At 38.7% G+C, this 24621-nt stretch overlaps 1 protein-coding gene and 1 pseudogene across 1 annotated transcript; one reads left to right on the forward strand and one right to left on the reverse strand.

The window, feature by feature from the left end:
* The first annotated feature begins 2607 nt into the window (after nucleotides 1-2607).
* LOC129769906 (uncharacterized) lies at nucleotides 2608-24096 on the forward strand. The gene is made up of 5 exons (XM_055772442.1): nucleotides 2608-2783; nucleotides 8252-8394; nucleotides 13370-13595; nucleotides 23192-23401; nucleotides 23665-24096. The coding sequence occupies exons 2-5, from the start codon at nucleotides 8285-8287 to the stop codon at nucleotides 23968-23970; spliced, it is 852 nt and encodes a 283-aa protein (XP_055628417.1). The 5' UTR covers nucleotides 2608-2783; nucleotides 8252-8284; the 3' UTR covers nucleotides 23971-24096.
* On the reverse strand, nucleotides 7959-8137 carry LOC129772057 (U4 spliceosomal RNA; annotated as a pseudogene).
* Nucleotides 24097-24621: the final 525 nt, after the last annotated feature.

Here is a 24621-nt window from a genome sequence, read left to right on the forward strand (position 1 = left end):
ACATCAAATAACATCAATCTTTTTTTGAAAAGAGGCTGTAGATTCTGTATGAGACCCAAAAAATCTGTAATCAGTATCTACAGATTCTTGGTTTCAAAAAGTCTAAAAAATATTATATGAAATAAGAATTTAGGTTATTTTTTTATTTATGAAATACACTAGGCCAAAAATTTATCTACTTATATAATAACTTACTGCAATATGTATTTGCAAAATCACAGAAGATTTTCTAAAACTCTATGTTTTTGGCACTCTTTTGAAAACGATGCAAAAAAAAATTAAATTATTTTGTTTCGTCAAAGCAAAAAATTAGTTTTGTGCAGTTTTGTTAGTTTTGTTTGCGGTGCGATAATTATTTATGGAATTATTCATCATCAAACACGAGTGAGTAATTTGTCATTAAAACAGGAATGTATCTGTATGAAAAGGTTCTACAGGAACGATCTAGCAATTAAATGAAATCTGTTTGATGAGGTTAATTGGATTTTCTATCGAGTTGGTTAGCGAAAAATTGTGTTAGTCTACAAATAATTTGAAAGAATAGATAGAAATTGTTTTTATTTTTAATTTTCCCGATATTTTTGTCCATTACATCTACAAACACCCAGATGAAAATATGTTCGTGAAATATTTCAAATTTGAAATGTATAATTGAAGTTCCAAAATGATGTTTATCATATCATGCGTTTATTTTTCACGAAGTTACAGCTTTTCAAAAATTACTTGAAAATTTCGACACATTATGTTCCTCTATTTTTTTTTGTCGATTGTATTTGACAGAATGTATAACGCTTATAAGAATGCGGACATAAGCTAATAAATTTTTTGATGATTTACAAAGCTTCTTTTGAGACAAATTTACACCAGCAATAACGTTCACCATAGTCAGAAACAGACGATAATCACTCAGAGTCAAACTCGAACTATAAAGTGTATGCAGAAGTGTAACGCTTTCGTAGCTTCTGGTGTGGTTTGACGTCATTTTGATGGAAAATAATTCCTCATCTTTTGACCCAAGCTGGTCGCTTTTAGGCAATTGATTGCTTCAGTTGTTCCAATTGTGCACAGTATCGTTCTGAATTGAATGTTTGACCATAGTGTCATAGCTCAAAGTAGATAACACCCTGCCAAATCAACTAAACACACTGGAAAACCTTTCTGGTCTGACACAGCTGACATTCCTGACTTGACCACAGTTTACACCGGGTCACTGCGTCTCGATCGCAATCATTTTTGCTTGACGTTGTCATAAGTGATCTACTTTTCATCGCCAGTCACATACCGCTTCAAGAATGTGACGATTTTATGTCAAAACGGATATTTTGTGCAACGGTCCCTGAAACCGAAACAGCATTTACAGGATGGCCTCATCCGACAATTTCCATAATTATATTAACATTTTTGACTGTTGGCCATATTGGTAATTTAGAAAGGTCTGAGCTTAGTGTTCTGGTCGGGGGATTTTTTGTCAGAGAAATTTCCTTCGACTTGCACTGTGGTCACGCGTATTCTAGAGCTTGCCCCTCGGCATACATTCAAGGCGTGTTATTTGGCTTAAGAAATCTTCACTAAGTATTAATAAATGACGCTAGTTAATGCATACGTTGAGACGGCAAAAGTTCCACAGGGAACGTCAACGCCATTCAAGAAGAAGAGCTTAGTGTATCTATAATCCCAACACCAATGATCAGGACCATAAATACTATTCACATTTTCAGCATACCCGGTTTACGTTATCGATAAATAATTCTCTGTAATAACAGAAAAAAACAGTAAAATATGGCTCTGGCCAACTTTGAAGAACGCTCAAACAATTTTGAGTCGAGAAATCACAACTCTAACTGAGAATTGTGTTTAGTACGAAATCCTATTTTTCTAACGCGTATTTTTACTACACTTTATATCACGATTCAAGCACACCCAATAATGTCTGCTGGGTCACATGAGCTTTTCCATTTTCCTCTATTTATCAAAACAATCAATTGAACACGAAACACATCAGAGACAATGTTGTCTCTCAGCAGATTTTTCTCGAGATTTGTTTTCAATTGACAATTCAAACGATTGTTCTTCATGAGGTTAATCTGGAGAATAATTACAAAAGGACTCGATGCGCGATTTTCTCATAAGCATTCGATAGCACTTGAAGTTAATTTGTTCCCAAGGTCAATAATATACAAGGAACGATAATGAAACAATGAAGAACGAACCTTGGTAGCTAAATAATGTATGAAAACGGTTTAGATTGATATTCATCAATAAAAATAACTAGAACATCGCAATGTTTGAAAAAGAAAACAGAAGTTTGTTGTCCAGCAGTGGACGCGTCTTCTCTGAAACTCTCACTTAATCAATTAGCCAGCAACGGAAGTCTGCCAGTTTGCCAAAATTCAACCGCATTTATGTTTGCTACACACAAACAGGTCCCGACCTGTGGTATGTATCACCCGAACCGGTTCAATTTTAGGATACGTTGCGCATATACCGTTTCAGAACCGAATGCGTCTGATCTGGTGCGCATCACTGATCGTGTTGTCGTTGTGTGTGTTCGTGAATAGTCCTCGAGTGGGAAAACGAAAAACCCATTTGATTCATAAAATCATTCGGTCTGCGAAAATTCGCGCTCAGTAACGTTCGGTTGGTGGCTTAGGAAACGCATCTTTGCGATCGAGGTGAAGCAGGAATTTCCTCCTGCTCTTTGTGCGATTTTTGTGTCACTGAGTGTGTTGAACTCTCGCATTTCGCGCTTAGACAACCGTTCGCACGGTTTGTGTTATAACTAGGTAGGTTCGATCAAGTGGATATTTTGAAATTTTATTTTGAAACCAGCAGTGGTGCAGTGTCACATTACCATGCGTCTCCATTGGCATTTTCCGTGAAGCAGCGTGTCAGTGAAAATATTTGTGTGGCTATATTATCCATGGCAGTAAATCAAACCGACGAAACATTCCAGTGATGTATTTTCATTTCTGAGTGCAATGCTCAATTATGCAATGAACCGATGGATACTCTTGTGGAAAAAAAACAAGTTTACGATATGATCCTAGGCCCAGTCCATGGAACATTCCGAGTGAATCTATCATCTGGCATGTTTGAAATGGACACATTTTCGGCGGCTGCAAAAATATTTTCCTTCGCCACCACTAATGGCTTCCGATGGATATACACGATAATGGGTGCGAAGTGGAGCCAAACGGGCGGATGCGAAGTGAATAGACCAGTTGAAATTTATATTTGCCCGGATCGTCAAATGCTTTTTACTGTAATAAACAACAGAACGGTGGATGAAAATGTTTGTGGCGGTTGCTCAGAGAATATAGTCGCGAAGACCAACTCGTGGTAGTGGCTGAAAATAACGGGGCAAAGAAAACATTCCCACGACGTGTTGCACCTGTGAACATACAGAAAACAGTCCGGACAGTAGCACACATCGCGGGTGTGAATGTGGCACGGGAACTATGCACGAGTGAAATTAAATGGAGACGCATGGCGCATTTGGCATGTGGAATTGCAACTGAAATGGCACTTTTGATGGTTTTTCCTAAAGATAGATTAATAACTGCACACTAGTATTACGTTTAATGGTCAATTTGAAACGAATATGGGTTTTTTTGAAGGCATCGTGCCATTTTCGTGCTAGTTTCAGATTTTAGTTTGTATTTAAAATTGTTTGCTAGAATATGTGTATAGACCTATTATGAAAGTTACGAAATATTTTCATTTTAAAATGTCGACATGCCGATTCAACTAATGTGAATAGAGTTTCGGAAGTCCTTGCTCCTCAATCGTTCCTCACGACATAATTATTACAATTACTCTACTATTCATTCAGTATTTGAAGTTCCAATTTGTACTTCGTTAAAGAGAACAACAGGCAGGAAACGCTAATTACTTATGTTTCTCCTCTTCCAAGCAATTTCGTGTTGGATATTAAAAGACTCAATCCTATAAATGTTTTCATTTCCATTTCCTATACAGCTAGAGCCCCCACAAACTGCAGTCTTTCTATCGGCCGATAGTTTGGTCGGGTTGGCTTGCTAGTGCAAAAATCGACCCAACTAAATCGATGTAAAGGGTGCACATGCATACCTCTTCGTACTGATTAGAAAGTCGACCAAACTATCGGCCGACAAAACGTCTGCAGTGTGTGAGGGCTCTTAAGCGATTGGAGTAGTGTTAACATAAGCTTCGATTCAACCACACAACTGCTCTGCTCTTCAAGAAACACAAGAAACGGAGAGTGTCGGCATTGGGAACGGCAACAACAAAGTTACAAAATGATATTTAGAAAAGTCCCCCATCAATTCGCTGGAACCGACACGAGCCTAACGAAAAGTTCATTGTCAGTCCCCTATTTCGGTTGGGGCTTAAGGTGTTAGTAACTCATCAGTGATCATAGCAACTGTCTCCGCGGTCCGGTGGTCTAACTGGATAATGGAAGAACAGAAGGAATACTCTTACGCCTAAATGGCTACTGTGTAAATGTACCATATGCAATGGTATAGAAGGAATACTCTTACGCTGAAAAATGACAACTGTATAATGTTCTATTTATAGATAAACATGTGACATGTACACGATTAAAATTCGGCTCTGTTACAGCTAAATGCTAATGAGTCTAGAATAAACAAATGGGATAAAAAAAAAAAACCTGTCAGACGTGACCTGATATGATCTCAGGCGCCTCAAATTCAATAAAATGCGCAAAAAAATGTGAACATTTGGTACACAGTTCAATTTCTAGAAAATAGTTCTTCAAATGCATGTGAAAACTACGTGATTTTGAATAAGAGCTTTTTTTTATAAAACTTCAAAGTCGATAACGAATAGGGTTTGCTCCCTAGTATGAAAATAAAATCCACGATCGTTGGCTGGTGTTCTATTCCATCGACAATTCAGCTGCGTGTTCGGAGCTAAATCAATCAGTAACAACTTCAATCAAACAGCAATTGATTATACTGCAATTGCTCCTAAGATTGGCCCTTATCCTGTGATTGTGGCGGAAACAGTTCGTCTACTTGAAGCTGAAAGCATCATCATGTTCTAGTCTAGTCCTGACATTGCGCTGATCTGTCCTTACAATTATCAAAATTATTCAATTGCTCAACGCGGAGTTTCTTCTAATATATGGGGATTATTTGTGTTTTCTTGTGTTAAAGAATGGGTGCGAGAATCTTGTGGAAAATTTCATGACTGAAGAGCATTATGAGTTTGTTCCCAAGCCTTATTCACCATTCACCATTAACCTAAGAATATTAATTTTTCTGTTGTACCTCCTGATGCTTAACCTGATTCGGGAATGTAAGAAGCTGTCTCCTGTAAATGACTACAAACTTTTCATGCGCATGCGAAACTACGAAGACGCCACATTACTTCTGCTTAAATTGCGCTAACGTTCCTAGAGGAACTTGTCCGTCTCAACGTAGTATCACTTGCGTCATTTTTGTTAGTACTTAGTTGAGATGTCAAATAACACGCATTGAATGCATTCTGAGTGGCAAGCTCTAGATTACACCTGTACCAGTACAGGTCGAAAGAACTTCGTTTGATGAAAAATTTCCCCGTATAGAACAGGAATCGAATCCGAACCCCCGGCATGATGATGTGTGACGCCAACCACTCGGCCACGGGAGCACTGCTTCATTACATTTCGGATCTGTGTGGGCTTGGACTACAAACCGGGTTAAGGGTTAGAAATTCTCCTGTAATAACAGCTTTCGAAAACATTTCATACACCTTCATTTGATCCACCAAAAATGTTCCGAAAAAGGGAATATTGTTCCTCGTACCGCAAATTACGCGAGTATCCTTTCAATGCATCAGGACGATCATGGTTGAACATTTTTTCGTAACTGAATGTAACATGAAGAAATTCAAAGCTCCAGAAATATTTGTTGACTAGCAGAATTGCTGACGATTATATTCACAATGAAGACTTATTTGAAATGTAGAGCTATTTAAGCCTATATCAATATTAAAATGGTTTGCTGTTTGGTCAGCCAAATAAAATCCTTAAATTTTGTCATAACGTTCAATGTTTTATGAATTGTTATTACACGACATGAAGACACATATACGGGTGATACTCGGTTATATACTGACTCGATTATATATGATTCGGTTATATACAATTTTAGACTCGATTATAATCAATTCGAATAATTTTTTTGATATTTCAAATATGACTTACTTCAAGCGAAAATGAAATATTTCAACGTTAAAGTGGAAGTTAATTGGCTATTATGAGTACAGTGAAGTAAAAATCATGATTTTGGTAAATTCTAGTTGAAGATTCACCAGGAATTGTTCAATATAATATTGCAGCGAAATTAAAAAAAAAGTTGGGTGTCAAAGAACGAAATGTAAAAGGATTAGAGAGCTTCAATTTGGTTAATGAAAACATTCACGTTTATTATATGTTTTTTTCATAAAATTAAAAACACATTAAAAACCATTAACTTATAAGTTTTTCAATTCTAAAATGTTACCTAAGTCTACTAAGTTGGAAGTTTCACAACTGTATCCTGTATAAAATTATCTCATCTTTGAAATGGAAGTAACAGAATTGTCCTACAAAGCGTAATTTTTTTTATTTAGAGTCAGTTTGAGGCAAACAGAGCCCGTAACAGAGAAAAAGTTCAGTAACTCTGTCATTGTTGAAAATCGAACATATCAGTAGGAAGATTTTTTTCATAAAATATGATCCTCTATCACCTCCTGAAAGAGTTCGGTTCGGTATATTATCAAGTCTGCCCTGTAGCTCTTTTTTCAAAACATTCTAAACTAAGAAGAAGTACATTAAACAAATTACCAGAAGCCATAGTGTCTGTACGCATTTCTCGAAATTTGTCCAGTCGTCATCATTAGCAAGTTATGTATCACCCACGCAAAATTGACCCATCTCTTCTAGTGTCAATCATCAGAGCAAAAATCACACAATTTTAACATTCTTAAATTCGTTGAATCCCCTCGTGTACTAATTTTGTACTCGATGTAATATACATGCTTCTGCGATCAGCTGAGCAATCGCATTCCTGGCAGCGAAATTAATTACTCAACTGGTCGCTTACTCACCTTTTGTCGGCCAACTGTCAGCCAGGTGAGAATAATGGGGATAAAATGCCATACCATTCAATGTTCCTCATTTCGCCAGCTAAGTGTTCCTACATAAGTGCATGCCTCGCATCGTAAAAAATTTCGCACCTTCGGGGCTATGCTATTCATAAACGTGTCACTCAATCTGGCTAATTAATTATTTTACTGCACCCGACGATGGCAGTCGCGAAGATGTTTCAATACATGAAAAACTGATATTAAAATAATTCTCGCGAAAACATTTGGATGGTGCGGAATTCCGTTGATTCGTCTCGCGCCTCTCGAAGCGGTTTATTTTTCTCTCTGACTGACGAAGATAAATCTCTTCTAACGTTCAGGAGGGGGAGCAGCATCATCATGTTTCAGTGAATCACAAGCACAAGCAGTGCTTCCCAGGGTGAACCTTGACTCACTTCTGACCATTGATTGTGTCAGCGCGTACAAAACATCAAATTTTACCCTCAGTCACACCGCGCAGCCAGCTGTCACACGTTTAACTGACAAGCCATTTTTTTCAATTAGACGACAGCTAGGGAAATGACCCGTTTTGTTGAGGGTAAACTATATTCAGCGAGATGATTGAGCTTATTTCTAGTGGTTCTACAACACACACACACTTGAGAGACAGTCGGTGGATCTCTCAACCGGTCTCGTGTTGGGATAGTTTTATGGCAAGGTACGGATTCGAAAGGAAACTATTATTAGAACCGAAATGCTGTTTGGTTGTGCAGATAGAGATACAAACCGGCTGCGGGCGGTGAAATGATCTGACCCGCTCCAATTACCGTAGAATGGGACGTGGTTCTGTATGGCAGAAGGAAAATATTTAGCGCTACGATGGCGCTTTCCGGTTCGAGGATCAAGCTTTGATTGTTTCATCGCGAGTTGAAGTTATTGTGCAAGAAAGAAGCGTAAAAATAGAATACGTCGCATGCGAACAGCTTTGTGAAAATATTTTCAGATTTATGTTTTTTTTTTCAACTAGCAATAATCGCACCTCGGCAAAACCTCATTGGTTACGATATCGCCACTGCGCAAAGCTTTTTTTCAGATTTATGCTAATGATATTAAGTATTGTTTACGATAAACAAATAAGATATTTTCATTCAAAATATTACACCGTGGGTAACTATTTTCCATTTCTGTTTTGTTTCAGTTAAACTAACCCTGCACCAGAAACTATAACAAGATGAGCCGTCGTATCGGACTCCGCAGCCGCGTGTATGCCTCCAATTTGGGGATGGTTGAGAACAACTACAAAGAGGCCATGGCCCGTCTCGAGAAAAGCCGCAGACCCGCGTAAGTAATAATAATAGCTCGAACAGAATTCTTATCTCGTTAAAACCGCGAAAATTTTCGCCATCGCTGTACACGTGTTGACGTGACCTTGTGAAAATAGACCGTGGTCACAGTGAACCTTACGTGAGATGTGTGTTTATAGGAATAAATCTACTCTTCTTGGTATCGTTGATGCGAAAGCCAAGACAAGTCGAGTCGTTTCTGCGAAAACAGTTTTACCGATTTATCACGGTTGATGCGTGACTGGCTGGGTACGGCTGTCAGAATTTCGTAAACATCAGTTTTCTAAACATGAATATCAATTTCGTTTGGATTCAGCTGGCGAAATATATTTATGAAGACTAAACGTTAATAGTATTGAGCCTAGGCAAAAAAAAAATGCAAACCGTTCGATTGGAATGTCATACAAGCTCAAAAGGTTACTCGTACATCACCTAAAGCATTCAGATGATAACTCAACTTATTCATATAGTTTCCTTCATAAGTGAAGAATGATGATCCAAACATTCTTTTCCGTGGAGTTATTTATCTTCGATCCCAATAAAAAAAACAGTGTACTACAATCGGCTTTAGCACCGAGGTATTGGCCTTGGGAACCATAATGACTCCATTGTATCACTGTTTGGTCGAATCGAAAATAGCGAAAGCATGCAAAGTCTGGCCAGAAAAAGCGATCGATCTTATGATGCTCAAAAAAGACAGTAACTTTTTCTGAAGGCACTACCTTTAATAAATTTCTTGGATCATGGTTCCAGATGTTACGAAAATGACACTTTTTAATCCACATCCACAAATTGCTTCCCGAGCGAGGAACTTTCTCGTGAACTTCGATCCCATTTTCTATTTCGCAGTCTATCAGGGCCTCGAGGTATGGATTTCTTGTCCAGAAATTTGTCCGGGAACGGTCTCGAATTATGTTTTATTATCCATAACGATGAAATTTGGTTCCTTCAGCGAATTCTCGATTCGAATTACCTCCCGATTTTGGTTCTCTATATGACCTGCGACAATTTGTAGCTTAATGCTTCTCAAATCAGCTCTCTTCTCTGCTTTCTGGATATTCGATCGAGATACTTTTGCCGCATGACAACATCGGGTTCCATTTGCAAATTCTAAATGAGTTTTGGAAACACCAATTTACAGTTCTTTCACTGACGGATTTATTGTGATTTTGGAATAATTGAACCGGTCAGACAATTCATTCGTTTGTTCCGATGACGCCATCGATACTTATGCAAACAGATTACAATTTATTCTGACATCAAATGTAGTTTTAACGTAATTCAATGAAATTAAAAAAAAACACATAAAACGATGAATGGCAGCATTTTCGTGTGTCTTTGTTTTGTCGTGTTCAACGGTTGGATAATTTTTATACTTCTGCAGGACAAGTTTGTTGATATAATTTTTGCACTCAGTCGTTTTAAAAGGCTTCTCACAGTGTGTCACAAAATAGCTGTCACTAGATAGCGGAGCGATCTGGTGTAGTGGTAACATCCGTATCTCTCGCGCTCAAGGTCACGGGTTCAATTCTCACTTCCGACATTCTTTCAAAAATGGAAGTAAAAAGTGACGAACCAGCCAAAAAGTCACTATAATACAGACAAAAAAAAAGCTGTCACTAGAGTAAAATCTGATTAGATCAAAACAAGACAAAAACAAATGCAATTTACTTCTTATTTCAATGTACCATATTGGTCCAGTTTAAATCTGTAACATTTTTCTTCAATAATTTTGCGCCATCAATTCGCATCCACATTACAGCTGGCACGCACAATTGGACATGCTCTTAAATTTATGGTCAATATTGAACTGATTGATTTAAAGTGCTTCGTACTTTTCATATGTTGTAGCATATAAAATGACCACACAAAGAAATCAAGTGGGTTAAAATCCGATGATTGGATTGGAATTGGGAATTTTTTTTGCACACCATGCATGTGTCTTCATTTTCCTATAAGCCGAGGTAGAATCTTGCTGTAGGCAATATGGTCGAAAAGTTTCTTCAAAACCTGCTTAGGTTCTATGAAAATGATAAACGTTCAGTCATTAGCAGTCGTTTGCACAGGCTACATTCAGATCCAGTTTGCCGAATTTCGTTTAGGTTGCTTCCTTAACGTTTATTCAAGTTCTTCATCTCGACAATCCTGCAGTTTCATTGTGTCACACAACAACATTCCTAAACTCCTTAAACTTCTCAATGAAGATGAGGCTCATGACTCATTCAGAACTACTGAACAAATCTGAAAATGTAACATGGCTCAAGCTTCTACGGGTATGATTTCAAAATTACTTTCTCATGACCTCTATGGATGCTGCGGAACGTAAATAAATAGTATCGAGTTGTCGCTCCAGCGATAGACTGTCAGAAGTGTGCAAACGAAACTGACAATTGCCTTTTTTTCTGTAGAAATTATCCTGTTAATAACAAAAATGCAAATGGAGAATGCTAATACCCATTCTGGGACAAAGTGTATAACATTCTTCTGTCATGTTTTACCGGTTTGAGCAAATTGTTTGGCAACAGTCGTTTTCGGGCCAAAAAACTTATGCCATAACATTCTCGAACGATTTCGATTCCCTTTGTTTTTCTTCGAGCTGAACAGCTCGGATCAGTACATTCTAAAATTTATTGTCGAAATTCAGGATTGTAGTGGTAAACTCAAGTCTCATCCATAGTTACGTAACGGAATCAGTTTCATTATTTCAAAACGGGCTCAATGTTGTTAGGAAAGCAATAGTTGGTATCAATGACTCATGCCTTCTAAATGTCTGGCACAGTATATCCATCATCACCTTTATACATTCCTCAAAATATGGACGTCCATCATGCAACAGGCCTAAAAAATGATTCATTTAGAATCTGGAATCACAAAATCATGCAGATAATTGTTTTTAGAGAAAATTTTTAAGGTCTCCATCGTCAAGGCGTGGGCCTCAATGTCAAAGGGGTATGTTATAAAGGTGAGCTCTCGATTTAAATTTTGCCGCCGGGATGAAGTAATTGAAAAAGAAGGACATATCGATTGATTATTACATGCATGAAAAAAATTTCCATTTTGATTTTTCATTGATAAAAAATAAGAAAAACTGTTTTTGAACCTTGAGGTAGGATATTAGTATTTTTGTGGGACACACTGCAAATGTATATCGATTACTAAAATACACAACAGTAGTACTGGTGGAAATCCTATAATAGCATAAGAAAAAACCTTTTTTTGTTGGCTAGAATCAGTTGTTTGACTTTGGACGAAGAAAGAGTACAATTCTATGGAGTTGTTTACATCTGACGATTATGTACAAATAGCACGGCCACATTTTCGTACAAGTTCGTATCCAATGTCTCAACACCGTGACGGAAACATTCACGACACGTTTTGGATTAATTTGTAACATTAAGGTTATTCAAAGGAAAAAATATCGATCCTGGAATTGCTCCTAAAAATGAGAGGTTCTATCATTGTTCAATTAATTTTTTTGTACGAAAGAGTTAGTTGATGTGCCGAACATATATACAAATGTATAAATACCAGCTGACCCGGCAAACTTCGTCCCGCCCAAAATTTGTTTTTTGTTATCAATACCTTCAAACAATCATGTTTTCTTACTAAACGCAAGTTCATGAGTCCAATCGCAGAACTGTTCATTGATTGATCTTCTAATCGACCCCGTTGAATTTACCTTTTACTAAAAAATTCCTAGTACTTCTACCAAAACTCATCATTATAATATCACATTCAGACTCAATTCCCGTTCAAGATTTTTCAACCACTTGGAAATAACATGTTTCTCCGTTACATGGAATAAATGTTTGATACAGAAAATATGATAGAATAAAGACAGACCCCTCCTCTCTTCTCCCTCTTAGAGAGGGGGAGGAGTGTCTATTCATCCTAGAAACGTTCCGTGTCCCCTAAAAGCTTCACATGCCAAATTTGGCTCCATTTGCTTGATTAGTTTTCGAGTTATCCAGAAATTTGTTTTTCATTTGTATGACAGCCCACCCTAAGAGAGGAGGAAGGAGTGTCGAATCACCATAGAAACATTTATTGCATCCTAAAACCTCCACGTGCCAAATTTGGTTTCGTTTGCTTGATTAGTTCCCAAGTTATGCAGAAATTTGTGTTTCATTTGTATGGGAGACCCCTTTAGAGAGGGGGAGGAGTGCCGAACCACCTTAGAAATGTTTCATCCCCATAAAACCTCCGCATGCCAAATTTAGTTCCGTTTTCTTGATTAGTTATTGAATTATACGGAAATTTATGCTTCATTTGTATGGCAGCCCCCCTCCCTCCCTCAGAGAGACGGGAGTAGTCTTTTCGCCATAGAAACGTTATGTGTCCCCTAAAACCATCGTATGCCAAATTTGGTATTTTCTTGATTAGTTTTCGAGTCATGTAGAAATTTGTCTTTTATTTGTATGGCAGCTCCCCTTAGAGAGGGGGTGGAGTGTCTAACCACCGTGAAATCATTTATTGCACCCTGAAACCTCCATATACCTAATTTGGTTTCGTTTGATTGATTAATTCTCGAGTAATGCTGAAATTTGTGTTTCATTTGTATGGCAGCCCCCCCCCCCCCTACAGAGGGGGTGGAGTGTCTAACCAGCATAGAAAAATTTATTGCGCCCTAAACCCTCCAGATGCCTAATTTGGTTGAATTTGCTTGATTAATTCTCGAGTAATGTGGAAATTTGTGTTTTATTTGTATGGCAGCCAGCCCCCCCCCCCCCTCCTAGAGAGAAGAGGGGTCTCAAACTATCATGAAAACCTTCCCCGGTCCCAAAAACCCCTACATACCAATTTTCATGTCGATCGGTTGAGTAGTTTCCGAGAACATAAGAATCAGACAGACAGACAGAAATCCATTTTAATATGTATAGATGGCCTGAAATTAATATACGTGCCGTTATTAGAGAGTCATTATCTATATGATTTTTTAAAATCTTTTCACCATTCAAATCCTTTATTGACAGGTCGGCCGATCGCGAGACCTCGACACGCACCTCCCCGCTCCGTACCAAGGCGATGCTCGATTTCAACGGCGACGAAATCGACGAGGGCCTGCAGTTTGCCCGTTCCCGTGCCGCCAAGGTTATCCACGAGAAATCCGTCATCGACTCACGCTCGGAGCAGCTCCGTAGCCACAGTCTCGCGCCGGCCGTTAGCTCTGCCCTGCTGGAGAATGAGTTCGACGACCAGGTGAGATATAGAAGACGTTTTCTGTTGAGACGCTCGGATGTCAACCGCGATAACAGCGTCATTTACGTTGTACCACTGCCGAGCGATTCTCACTACATCCCGCGTGCCTACTTCGACTATTACGACCATTTCAACTACTGCCATCGCTTCGGGTGCTGTTGCTTGTGAGCGAGCACACCCACACGTGTTGTAGCCTTTTATCTTTAGGCACTTGCACACCTAGTTACTGTTACTACCTACTAATACTTCCCGTACTTATTTTGATTCAAATATGTTTCCAAAATCGAACCACAGAGTCAGTTACGCAAGCTAGTTAAGATGAATTACGTAACCTATGATGTCAATAGATAAATCTGCATGTCTATGTAATTAATCAATTTTCTTGAGATACTATGTTTGTGAGGAATGTTGTTCTATTTTTGTGTATAAATGCATAGTATATCTTACTCAACAGGAAAAGAAACAGCATTAGCAAATTGTGAAAAAAGAAACATAAACGATAAACGAAACTAAGCCTCTAAGGATGCTCAAAATTGTGTTAATCTGACAGGTACTTGTTGCTGCCATCTCGTATGTAATGTAAATTCGTAAAATGTATTACGTGTGAACAAACAAAATGTGTTGGGATTTAACTCCACAACCAAACGACCGAAATTTTCGGATATTTTTTTATGCTAGCAATAACTTATCCGTGTTGATAAATTATTTAAGCAGCTGAACTAAATCCGCGGTAACAGCTGAAATATGTAATTAATCATAACAGTAGAATACGTATGTCGAAACCCCAGGAATGATGATAATAAAATGTGATATTTCTAGAAAGTCTCAGTAAAGCTGTGTTTGTTTTTTTCTCTTTCAATCTCACTGAGCACTTCATTTCATGCACGCGCATTACATGCTGTCAACGTTTCGTGTTAGCTTTTGTTCCGGAGCATTAGGAAGATAATGAGAATTAACGCAAAGGAAACATATTTAATCAAAACCCCAAATTTTAGACATGGTATTAACAATAACGAAAAATTGTTGCTATGCTTACTAGATGTCGTTCATGTCCATTAACATCGACATATCGTCACAATACAGCGAATATCCGAAACGTAACTGTAGTTCTATGATAACACAATCACTAACCTCTAACCAGACTAGAAGATGATGACAATATGAACAATGTATTATCGAAGACGCTTGGATATGTACAAATGTACAAATTTGGATATGCCCATTCACCCGAAACACGTTTACCCGAAGCACATTCACCCGAATGTAACAGACACCCGAATGGACATTTATCCGAATGCGACAAATACCCGAATGGACATTTGCCCGATTGCAACATTTAACCAAATGTGACATTTACCCGAATGTTTACCCGAATGAAGAAGGAAAAATTCCGACGAATCAGATTAGGACTTTTGTCGAATCTCCTGTTACGAAGTAAAATGAGAAATTGTAATGAGGATGAAAAGATGTTGAAGACTTCGGTGTGTCATTTTCTGAGAAATTAGTGTAGGCACAATTGACATGCTGTCTTCATTGCTTTCCCTATTACCCTTTAACCGTCTACAGCCCAAGCCCGCCTTCAGACGGGCTTCGCTGATTCTCTTTGCAAATTATTCAGACATTATTTTCAATGTTCACCCCCACTAGAACGTCTTCAGAATATTTTCATCTATCACACATACACATTGTTTTTATGCTGGCAGCTTTCTGCTAGAAGTATTTTATGTTGAAAATCGGAAATTCGAGATAAAAACGGAGTAGGTTTTTTTAGATAAATAAAAAACTTGGGCGGTATAGAGTTAAGGACAAGAGATCATTCAGAAATGAGCATGGGCTATGGAGTATTCCGAAAATTAAGCAGGTAACTTTAACATTAAAAAAAATGAAAATGTGAAAAGGATGGATAAGGAATGAAATTGTGCTTACGTATCTACCATCGTAACGCAGTTTTTATCATTAATTTATTGTTTCGTGGTGGAATTTATTCTGAGGTCAACGTAATGGGGGCAAAGTCCCAATTTAACGGGGAAATAGGAACCAGGTGACGCAATCCGAGTCGGTCGCCGCTTCCGACGGAAGATCGGCGGCCTCTCGCAAGCAAACCTGTGTTCCACTGATTGCCCGGTTTGTTTGATATATATGAGATGATCCTTTAGTCGGACGACATATGTTTACCTGGTGCAGTACGTCTCAGAATAAATTTTTATTGCGAAAAAATAAATTCATAAGCCCAGTGTCATCCATATGAATGGATAAAAAAGGATTTTATCCAACGCCGCTATTTCTCAAATTGCACTGTCCACGAAAAATACTTTTTGAACGGAGATGAATGTACGAGGCAAATATGTTCTTTATATAACACTGATCAGAAATAATATACAAATACTTTCTAATAATAAAATTTGCGTATTATAATATATCCTTCTTTCGGGTAAGTGTCGCATTCGGGTAAATGTTACATTCAGTTACTTGATGCATTCGGGTAAATGTCGCATTCGGATAAGTGTCAGTAGAGTGTCGGGTAGATAGATGTTACATTCGGGTAGCTGTCGCATTCGGGTGTTTGTTATATTCGGGTGAGTGGGTTTCGGGTAAATGTGACACAATCGTACAAATCAGCAACGATTCTGCAATCGCACTGGTTCCCATTTTTCTCCGCTTAAGCTTAACTAATTACAATTAAGTATCTCGTGACCAGTGAAAAATATCATGGATGAATTACACTGAAGAGAATGGAAGCCGACCATCTGTTATGTCTTGACGTGAAGATAATATAAATGTCCACTCTCATAGAGGGGCGTAGAAGAACAGAATAAAACATACTATACCTTCAAGACCACCGAAACGTGTTCAATCTGGAATCACCTTCATATCCAAATATACTTCCAAAGTTCCCGCGGGAAGATTAGTCATATAGGGGAGAGGGAGGCAAGTTGGCAACGTTGAGCTTTGGCGAGTCTTGGATTTTGGAATTATTTTTTTTTTAATGTTGATGCTGATTCATATAGCCTGAAGTGTTTTTCATATTATCTATTGGATGGGTAAAAAAACTAAAAAACTTGTCCACCCAACAGCTTTGCGCAAAAAGCGTCGAATTCGCCATCTTGCCTCCACGTGGAGGCAAGATGGCGAATGCCTGGAGGCAAGTTGGCGAATATGGTTTGGTCACCTGAAAATCAACAAAATGTAATAACAATTATTTATTTATCCTTGGTTGGAATAGTGGAAATGCCATTTTCATCAACCCTGTAAATGTCACACGCAGGAAAACGATACTTAGCTCGTATATCTCCCAAAGTTCGAAAAAAAAATCACAATTTTCTTTATTGAACGCCATTAATCGAGCCGCTGAGGTATTTTCTGGCTTTCTCAAAGATAGCTTATGAACCTTCATAAGCATTTCAACCCATGTCCGTCCAGCGCATGTTCCTTTGAAAGGGTGCTCTATGCCATTTTTAACCGCAAACGAATAGGCAATTCTTCGAAGCTGAACCTGAATGTGGCTTTAAAGCGGCCTCTATTGGACAAAGTATTCTGAAATTGATACAGATTTAATATTTCTTGCATAAAGAACATGGAAACGCAAATGCTGAATTGAAAATCTAACCCATGTCTGGATATTTTCGTCGATATCGTCTCAAAGTTGGTTCTGGCACACCGAACTGTTTTGAAGCACCCAAAACAGACAAACCGTCTTCTATAGCTTTCATAACATTCTCCAAACTGGTGTCCGACCAATATTGGTCTCTTTTTCGCTTATAAAGGGTGTGTCACATCAAATTGCATCACGGAAAAAACGCTGTAGAAATTCCCCAGTAGACCGATCCTTTTGAAAATTTTAGACAGTAAAATAAAAACTATTAAACAACTTTTGGCGTTTTCTTTTTATTCATATTTCGAGCCCAAGCCCGTATGCTCACACCTTCCTCTTTACCCCTTCCATAAGGTTCTGTACAACGTCAGGTTGTAGTTTTTTTTTTGAACAGAAATCCATTTTCTCTTGAAGTCCGCCTCCGATTTGACAACTTTTGGGTTCTTCCGGAGGGCCTGCTTCATAATCGCCCAATATTTCTCTATTGGGCGAAGCTCCGGCGCGTTGGGCGGGTTCATTTCCTTTGGCACGAAGGTGACCCCGTTGGCTTCGTACCACTCTAACACGTCCTTTGAATAGTGGCACGAAGCGAGATCCAGCCAGAAGATGGTCGGGCCCTCGTGCTGCTTCAATAGTGGTAGTAAGCGCTTCTGTAAGCACTCCTTAAGGTAAACCTGCCCGTTTACCGTGCCGGTCATCACGAAGGGGGCGCTCCGCTCTCCGCAAGAGCAGATCGCTTGCCACACCATGTACTTTTTGGCAAACTTGGATAGTTTTTGCTTGCGAATCTCCTCCGGAACTCTGAATTTGTCCTCTGCGGAGAAGAACAACAGGCCCGGCAGCTGACGTCCGCTTTGACGTAGGTTTCGTCGTCCATTACCAGGCAATGAGGCTTCGTCAGCATTTCGGTGTACAGCTTCCGGGCTCGCGTCTTCCCCACCATGTTTTGCCTTTCGTCGTGGTTAGGAGCCTTTTGAACCTTGTATGTACGAAGGCCCTCCCACTGCTTGGTTCGCTGGGCGAATGAACTTGACAAATTCAGCTTATTGGCGACATCCCGGACCGAACTTCTCGGATCACGTCTAAACTGCTTAACTACGCGCTTGTGATCTTTTTCACTGACGGAGCATCCATTTTTGCCATTCTTCACCTTCCGGTCGATGGTTAGGTTCTCGAAGTATCGTTTTAGTACTCTGCTGACCGTGGATTGGACGATTCCCAGCATCTTACCGATGTCCCGATGTGACAACTCCGGATTCTCGAAATGAGTGCACAGGATTAATTCACGACGCTCTTTTTCGTTCGACGACATTTTTCCAAATTTACGAAAAATTGACAGTGAAGCATGGCCAACGTGATCTATACATTCTTATCTGATTATAAGCGAAAGCTGAAGATATAATTCCTAAAAATTAAATTTCTACAGCGTTTTTTCCGTGATGCAATTTGATGTGACACACCCTTTAAGTTCTAACCATCTGCAATAAAAAATCAAAAATTAACATAATGTTGCAGTTCGCCAACTTGCCCCCAAACGAATTTTTCAATAAAAAAAATTTGGCTGAAAAAAATTCATGATTGAAACTCGCCGGAAACAAACAGATTATGTTCAATAGAGTACCTTTATCATATATAAAATTATTTTGAAATTTTACTTTTCTCATAAAGTGGATAATGAAATCTAAACAAACGGAAAAAAATAACAAAATCACGATTTTTCACATTTTTATTTTTCACTTTTTTTGTGATAACGTTTTCGGCAGTGTCACCGAGTACAAAGTTTGGCCTTGTTATGATGCATCTTCAGTAAAAAGTAGGTGGCGCTACCTTCATCACAACGGGTCAAATCACCGATTCGTCATCTTGCCTCTCTCGCCAACTTGCCTCCCTCTCCCCTACACGAAACGAATTACTGACTGATGCTGAATCTCAGCTATCCAGGTTCTAGAAGACCATTTCAAAATTCAAAACTCATTTCATTCAAACGATCGGCTAATTTACATGTAAATAATTGGCCACCATGCCATTTCGGCTAATAGTCTGGAAATTCGTGTTGACATACTATTTACTAAATTCTGCTGAACAGATTTCTCGATACTTTCCCACTTATCCGAAATTGCGGCCTTGAGTTCATCAACCGTGGTGTTCTGCTTTCCCTCAGTGCGTTCAAGGATACCCCTAAGATTTTCAACAGGATTCAAGTCTGGAGAGCGAGCCGGCCAGTCCAAGAATTAAGTTTTTGATCCTTAATTTATTGCTTAGTTTCCTTGCTGGTATGAATAGTAGCATTGTTTTGCTGGAATGTGAATTTTTTGTGACGATATCCTCGCAAAAACGGTAGGTACCATCTGGAATTCGGATAAATTGAACTTTTTTCGTCAGTGAAGATAACCTTACACCTTTCAACCTTTCACTTTCTTCGCTCTTAGTGAGCACTTTTCCCTTCGGCATTTCCCAAATTTATTGATCAACAAAACCAAAACAACGAAAATAGTAACTGGTCTTATACAAACTTGACACTTGAAAATACGAAAACATTTGTTTACGCTCAGTGCTTGCACACATAAATATGTAGTGTATGGTAGTCACCAATACCAATACACTTGAGTATAAATTGGAGAATTTTTTGTTCACAATGACACAAAGCAGCAAGATCGTCACCTGGTATTATAGAAGCTGGACAGAGTGTATTAGTAAATAGCGTGCAGTTTGGGAGGAATTCAAGTTCAATTTTGTGAAAAAAAACATACAGAAAAATGAGTTTATATAAAAAAACTCACAAATTTGTTTTTCTGTGCACAACACTGTACGCTATTTTATATGTGTGAGTAAATTCGTGTACGACACAAAAAAAAATCTAGCTCACCAGTAGTTTTATGTCAAACCACGTTGAACTCAAACATCGATACATGCATACGTGATACATGGGAGAGAGAGAGATATATAAATTCATTTTGGGAGGAGTCACTTCAATATGCATTGAAATCCATTTGACGGAGAAGAATGAAATATAGTCGAGTCGTAGGGTGAGATAGCAACTAAACGCGCGAATGACTGTTGAGTCGTGTTGACGAAACTGCTGGAAGAAGCCAAAACTCATTCCCAATTGAATACAAAGGAGAGTTTCTTAATAGTGTGCTGACTATCCCCAGTTGAATATGAGTTTGCCGAGCCCTGCTCTTCACTATACATCTCAGAGTCCCTTGTCTTGTTTGTGGTGAGAACCTTGGTTTCCTATCACAGCTGCAAATCCCTTAACAAATCAAGAACTTCCTGGCAAATTTAGCAGCAAAAACGAACCACTCCTCTGGCAGTGGCCTCACAGAATTTCAGGTCTGAGAGCTGTCCAAAATATATCTTCACGCACGTTTCATCATCCACCAGCATGCATCATTCGTATTTCATCAAAACTTTGCTGTACAATTTTCGAGCGTGTATTTTTGCCACCAGATTTTGCTTCAACATTCTGTCTGGTTGTTTGCAGTCACGGGCAGGGCACGAAATCTTCGAAAGTGAAAAACGAAGACCGACTCTACTCTCAGTAGCTTCGCTTCGACTAGAACTGCTTCGGCAGTCGCCCACAACAAAAAGTGACTTGACTAGAAAATGAATTGACTAGCGTTGACCAGCGAGGATGACTGGTGAACTAGTCCCAAAGCCTCTTCATTCAACTGACTTCAATCCATACTTCCATTTTTCCCTGACACTAATTTTATACTCATGTACGCAAAATTATTTTTACGTCCATATAAAGAGGAACGAAAACATGATTTCTGGTGCAAAAAAGAAGTTACCTCATCAATGGACGGTTTATTGTCTACCCATCGTGAACTCAAACCAACGAACTTATACATTATCAAGTATGCTATAAAGGTCCTAGCGTTAGTATTAGTAAATAGCGTGCAAAATAGCGCACACACACTGTACGCTATTTTATACGTGTTTATTTTTTCCGTATACGATACAAAAAAATCTAGCTCACCTGTAGCGTATGTCAAATCACGTTGAACTCAAACATCGATGCATGCACACGTACATGAGAGAGAGAGAAAAAGAGAAACGAATTTGTTTTGGGGGAAGTCACTTCAAAATGCAATGAGGACAATTTGACTGCGAAGAATGAAATGATATAGTCGAGTCGGTAGAGGGAGATAGCAACTAAACGCCCGACTGACTGTTTAGTCGTTTGGCGGAGAAACTGCGTGAAGAAGCCAAAAGTCATTACTAACTGAATACGGATATAGTCAGTCAGAGAGTCAGCTGATTATCCTCAGTTGACTATGACTATGCAGAGCGCTGCTCACGCTGCTCAATTGCGATAACCTCCTCCCAGATGGTATGGTAGTTAGAGTTGTTTTTTTTGGCGATGTCCAAGTACGAGAGTTTGTTGATTTTTGAAATGATGTTACTTCGTGAAAAATCATGAGGATGGGATGTACATCATTTTGAAGCTTATACATTCTAGTATTCAATATTTTACTTACAAATTTTCATCGTGGTGTGTAGATAAAGGGTGTGTCACATCAAATTGCATCACGGAAAAAACGCTATAGAAATTTAATTTTTAGGAATTATATCTTCAGCTTTCGCTTATAATCAGATAAGAGTGTATAGATCACGTTGGCCATGCTTCACTGTCAATTTTTCGGGAGGAAGCGAGTGGATTGTGCAATCTAAAGAAAACATACCCAATTAAATCGTCAAATTGTTAACTTTTTTTACTATATTCACTGTTCATGTTTCAAGCAAAAAAAAATCTGGATAGATTTCCTGTCTAATGATATATAGCACAACATATGTCGCAATAACCATTTTGAGTAATATGCGTTTGAAAATTCTTAATAAATCGTTACACTTTTCGTAGAGTGACCCCCCTATATAGAAATCAAAGACAAGGTCCTTTGCCAAAAAGGAAATTGAATGTTGATTAGGAATGGAATCATTAGGATTTGGGTTATTTTCTTATTTGTGTAACGAACACTATTTTTTAAAGCTATTGGTGAAGCTTAGTACGATTTATTTTATGCGATTTTTTGTGCGGTCCCTATCCCCAGCACAAACACAGGTTTGCATGTACAGTGAAAAGAAATCGGAGATTGTATATAATCGAGTTCGTCCTGTACTTCATACCATGTTCGAGCCCTAGATGTCACGATAACCTGCTAAGAGCTTAGATGTCACGATAACCTGCTAAGAGCATATTTCTATTGCCTTGCTTCACATAGGTCTTGAGCCTCAACCTTTCTTTGGCACGATCGACGTTGGATTTCGAGGTTTCCAACTTTTCAGTCATATCACGAACTATTATCCATTTTTATAACAAAAGCTTCTTGTATTTTGTTGTCCAATTTTGAGTTCTCAGATTATTTTTTTGCGTTTATTTAAAGACAAAACCGCAAAGGACATCTTCTCACCGTATTTTTCGATTGCACCACGTACTACTCGAACACCATTTTCCACTTTAAACAAAATTCTCAATGATACCCCAGGAACACAACATCATAATCACTCAAATGACAGCAATTTGTAGTTGTATTTTTACTTTATACGAATGTCTATATTTCGAAGACTTTTAGATTGCTGTGTTATTAATCTTTCGTGTTTTCCTCGGTTCTCGGTTTTCAAAACTGGACGAACTATTCTCATGCATTACGTCATAATTATGCACTGATGGGGCGATTTTACGTACATGGAATATGAATTGCTCAATTGTATTCTTACCACACATGAAACGAACCCAATCGACAATAAAGTGATACACTTCCGTCGACAAATTCAGTCCTCACGTATGATATTTTCCGATTTTTTTTTTTTTGATAAACTTTTCTGAACTACCCCCCTTACGTCTTACGGTTTGCTGTAAATCAAACGCAAACGCATTTTTGTTGAGTTCAATCACATTTCTGCGCGTGCTGTTTGAAAATAAGTTATTTTTAAAGTACAGCTGATTATCGACATCGGATGCAACATCACTAAACGAGGGCTATACACATTCTATTTGCAGGTTCAGGCTACTCTGAATCGCATCCGAGCCAGCAAGAATTTGCTGAGTCAGCTCCAGTCCGAAGATGTTTTGGATCAGGTCCGCAGCGAAACCCGCTCCAAGCTGAGTGAGCAGACCAGCAAAAAGTTGGCCGAAAAGATGGCAGTTCTTGATGATACCGATGATTTAGGCTTGTCCAACGAGAAGCTGTCCGTGAGGAAATCTTTGAAGGTAGTTAATACTTCGATTGAAATCTAACCAGAGAACTAACTTTTCACTGCAACGCTGCCTAATAATGCTAATCATAAATTTATTCTTCGCTTCATATGCTGCTTTTGCCTTTTCCCTTTTTTTCTCTCTCTCTCTCTTTATTTGAACAGTTAAAATACCGATCAGTTCTAGAAGATCTCCAGAACTCGGACGAGTACTAAACTAGTTTCAACATTCGATTGTAATTATCTCCCCCAAACTGTTCCCGTTTTCCACCCGTGTAGATTAAATCGGTTACTGACAGCCGAAAGCAGGATTCCGCCCTCAAGTGGAAGGATGAGACGGCCGAATCGTTCGCCGCCAAGCGTGCCAGCGCGACCAGGGCGCGTCTGCTGGATTTGGACCAGGAAATGCAGGACATGGAAGAGAGACAAGCTGCCCGAGCCCGTCGCTCGGCCCATCTGAAGAAGGTGCTCGCGGAAACTAGCTGCGATGAGCTGATCCCGGCCACCACCACCGATCACTGTGGCACCAAGGTCACCACCGGTATGGTTAAGTTCAGAACCCAAAAGAAGGTGGTCAGCTTCTAAATTTTTCGTTTCACCGTCCTAGTTGTAAACAATCCTTGTTTTAGTTCACACTTCCGTAATCACTTGTGTAATGTATAAATTTTTGATGAAATTGAAATAAAATATAGTTTGTAAGTTGTTCGTAAATCCAAACTCGTTTCCTTGTGTGCCTCAGAAATTGTTTCTCAGTTGTTCGTAGGATTATGAAAGAATATTGTTAGAGAAGGAAAAAACAAAAAAAAAGTGTAATAAAGGTCTACTTGGGAAAATAGAACTGACTCATTCTAGGACCCGATGAGAAGCATGGCGAGAAGAATGCGAAGGAGCTCACAACAAATCATTAATCACATGGCACTGACTCTGTATCACCTCTGTCAAGTTAATGAGAAAAAGACGATGACAGGCTGTAAATATTATTTCATCAAACAATGCTTTCATTACAGGACATTAAAAACACATTGTGCCGTATGTGAACTCATGAAGCTTCTGGTATATAAATAGACTATGCTTCACACGCTCCGTTTGAACGAAAAGATATGTCGAAAAAAAAGGGAACGCATACCTACGGTTAGGAAATAATGATTTCAATTTGCCAAACCCTAGACTTCGCAGTTTTCATCAATGCTTAGATAAGGCTTCAATTATAAATATATTTGACTCGAGGTGACTATT

Source organism: Toxorhynchites rutilus, chromosome 2 (assembly GCF_029784135.1).
Source record: "Toxorhynchites rutilus septentrionalis strain SRP chromosome 2, ASM2978413v1, whole genome shotgun sequence".
Taxonomy (NCBI): domain Eukaryota; kingdom Metazoa; phylum Arthropoda; class Insecta; order Diptera; family Culicidae; genus Toxorhynchites; species Toxorhynchites rutilus.

Excerpts from the sequence above, each read along its gene's own strand:
- LOC129769906 (XM_055772442.1), top strand. The coding sequence starts at position 8,285 with ATGAGCCGTCGTATCGGACTCCGCAGCCGCGTGTATGCCTCCAATTTG. Across the intron at positions 8,395-13,369 it reads GAGAAAAGCCGCAGACCCGC|GTCGGCCGATCGCGAGACCT; the intron begins GTAAGTAATAAT and ends CTTTATTGACAG. Across the intron at positions 23,402-23,664 it reads CCGTGAGGAAATCTTTGAAG|ATTAAATCGGTTACTGACAG; the intron begins GTAGTTAATACT and ends CCACCCGTGTAG.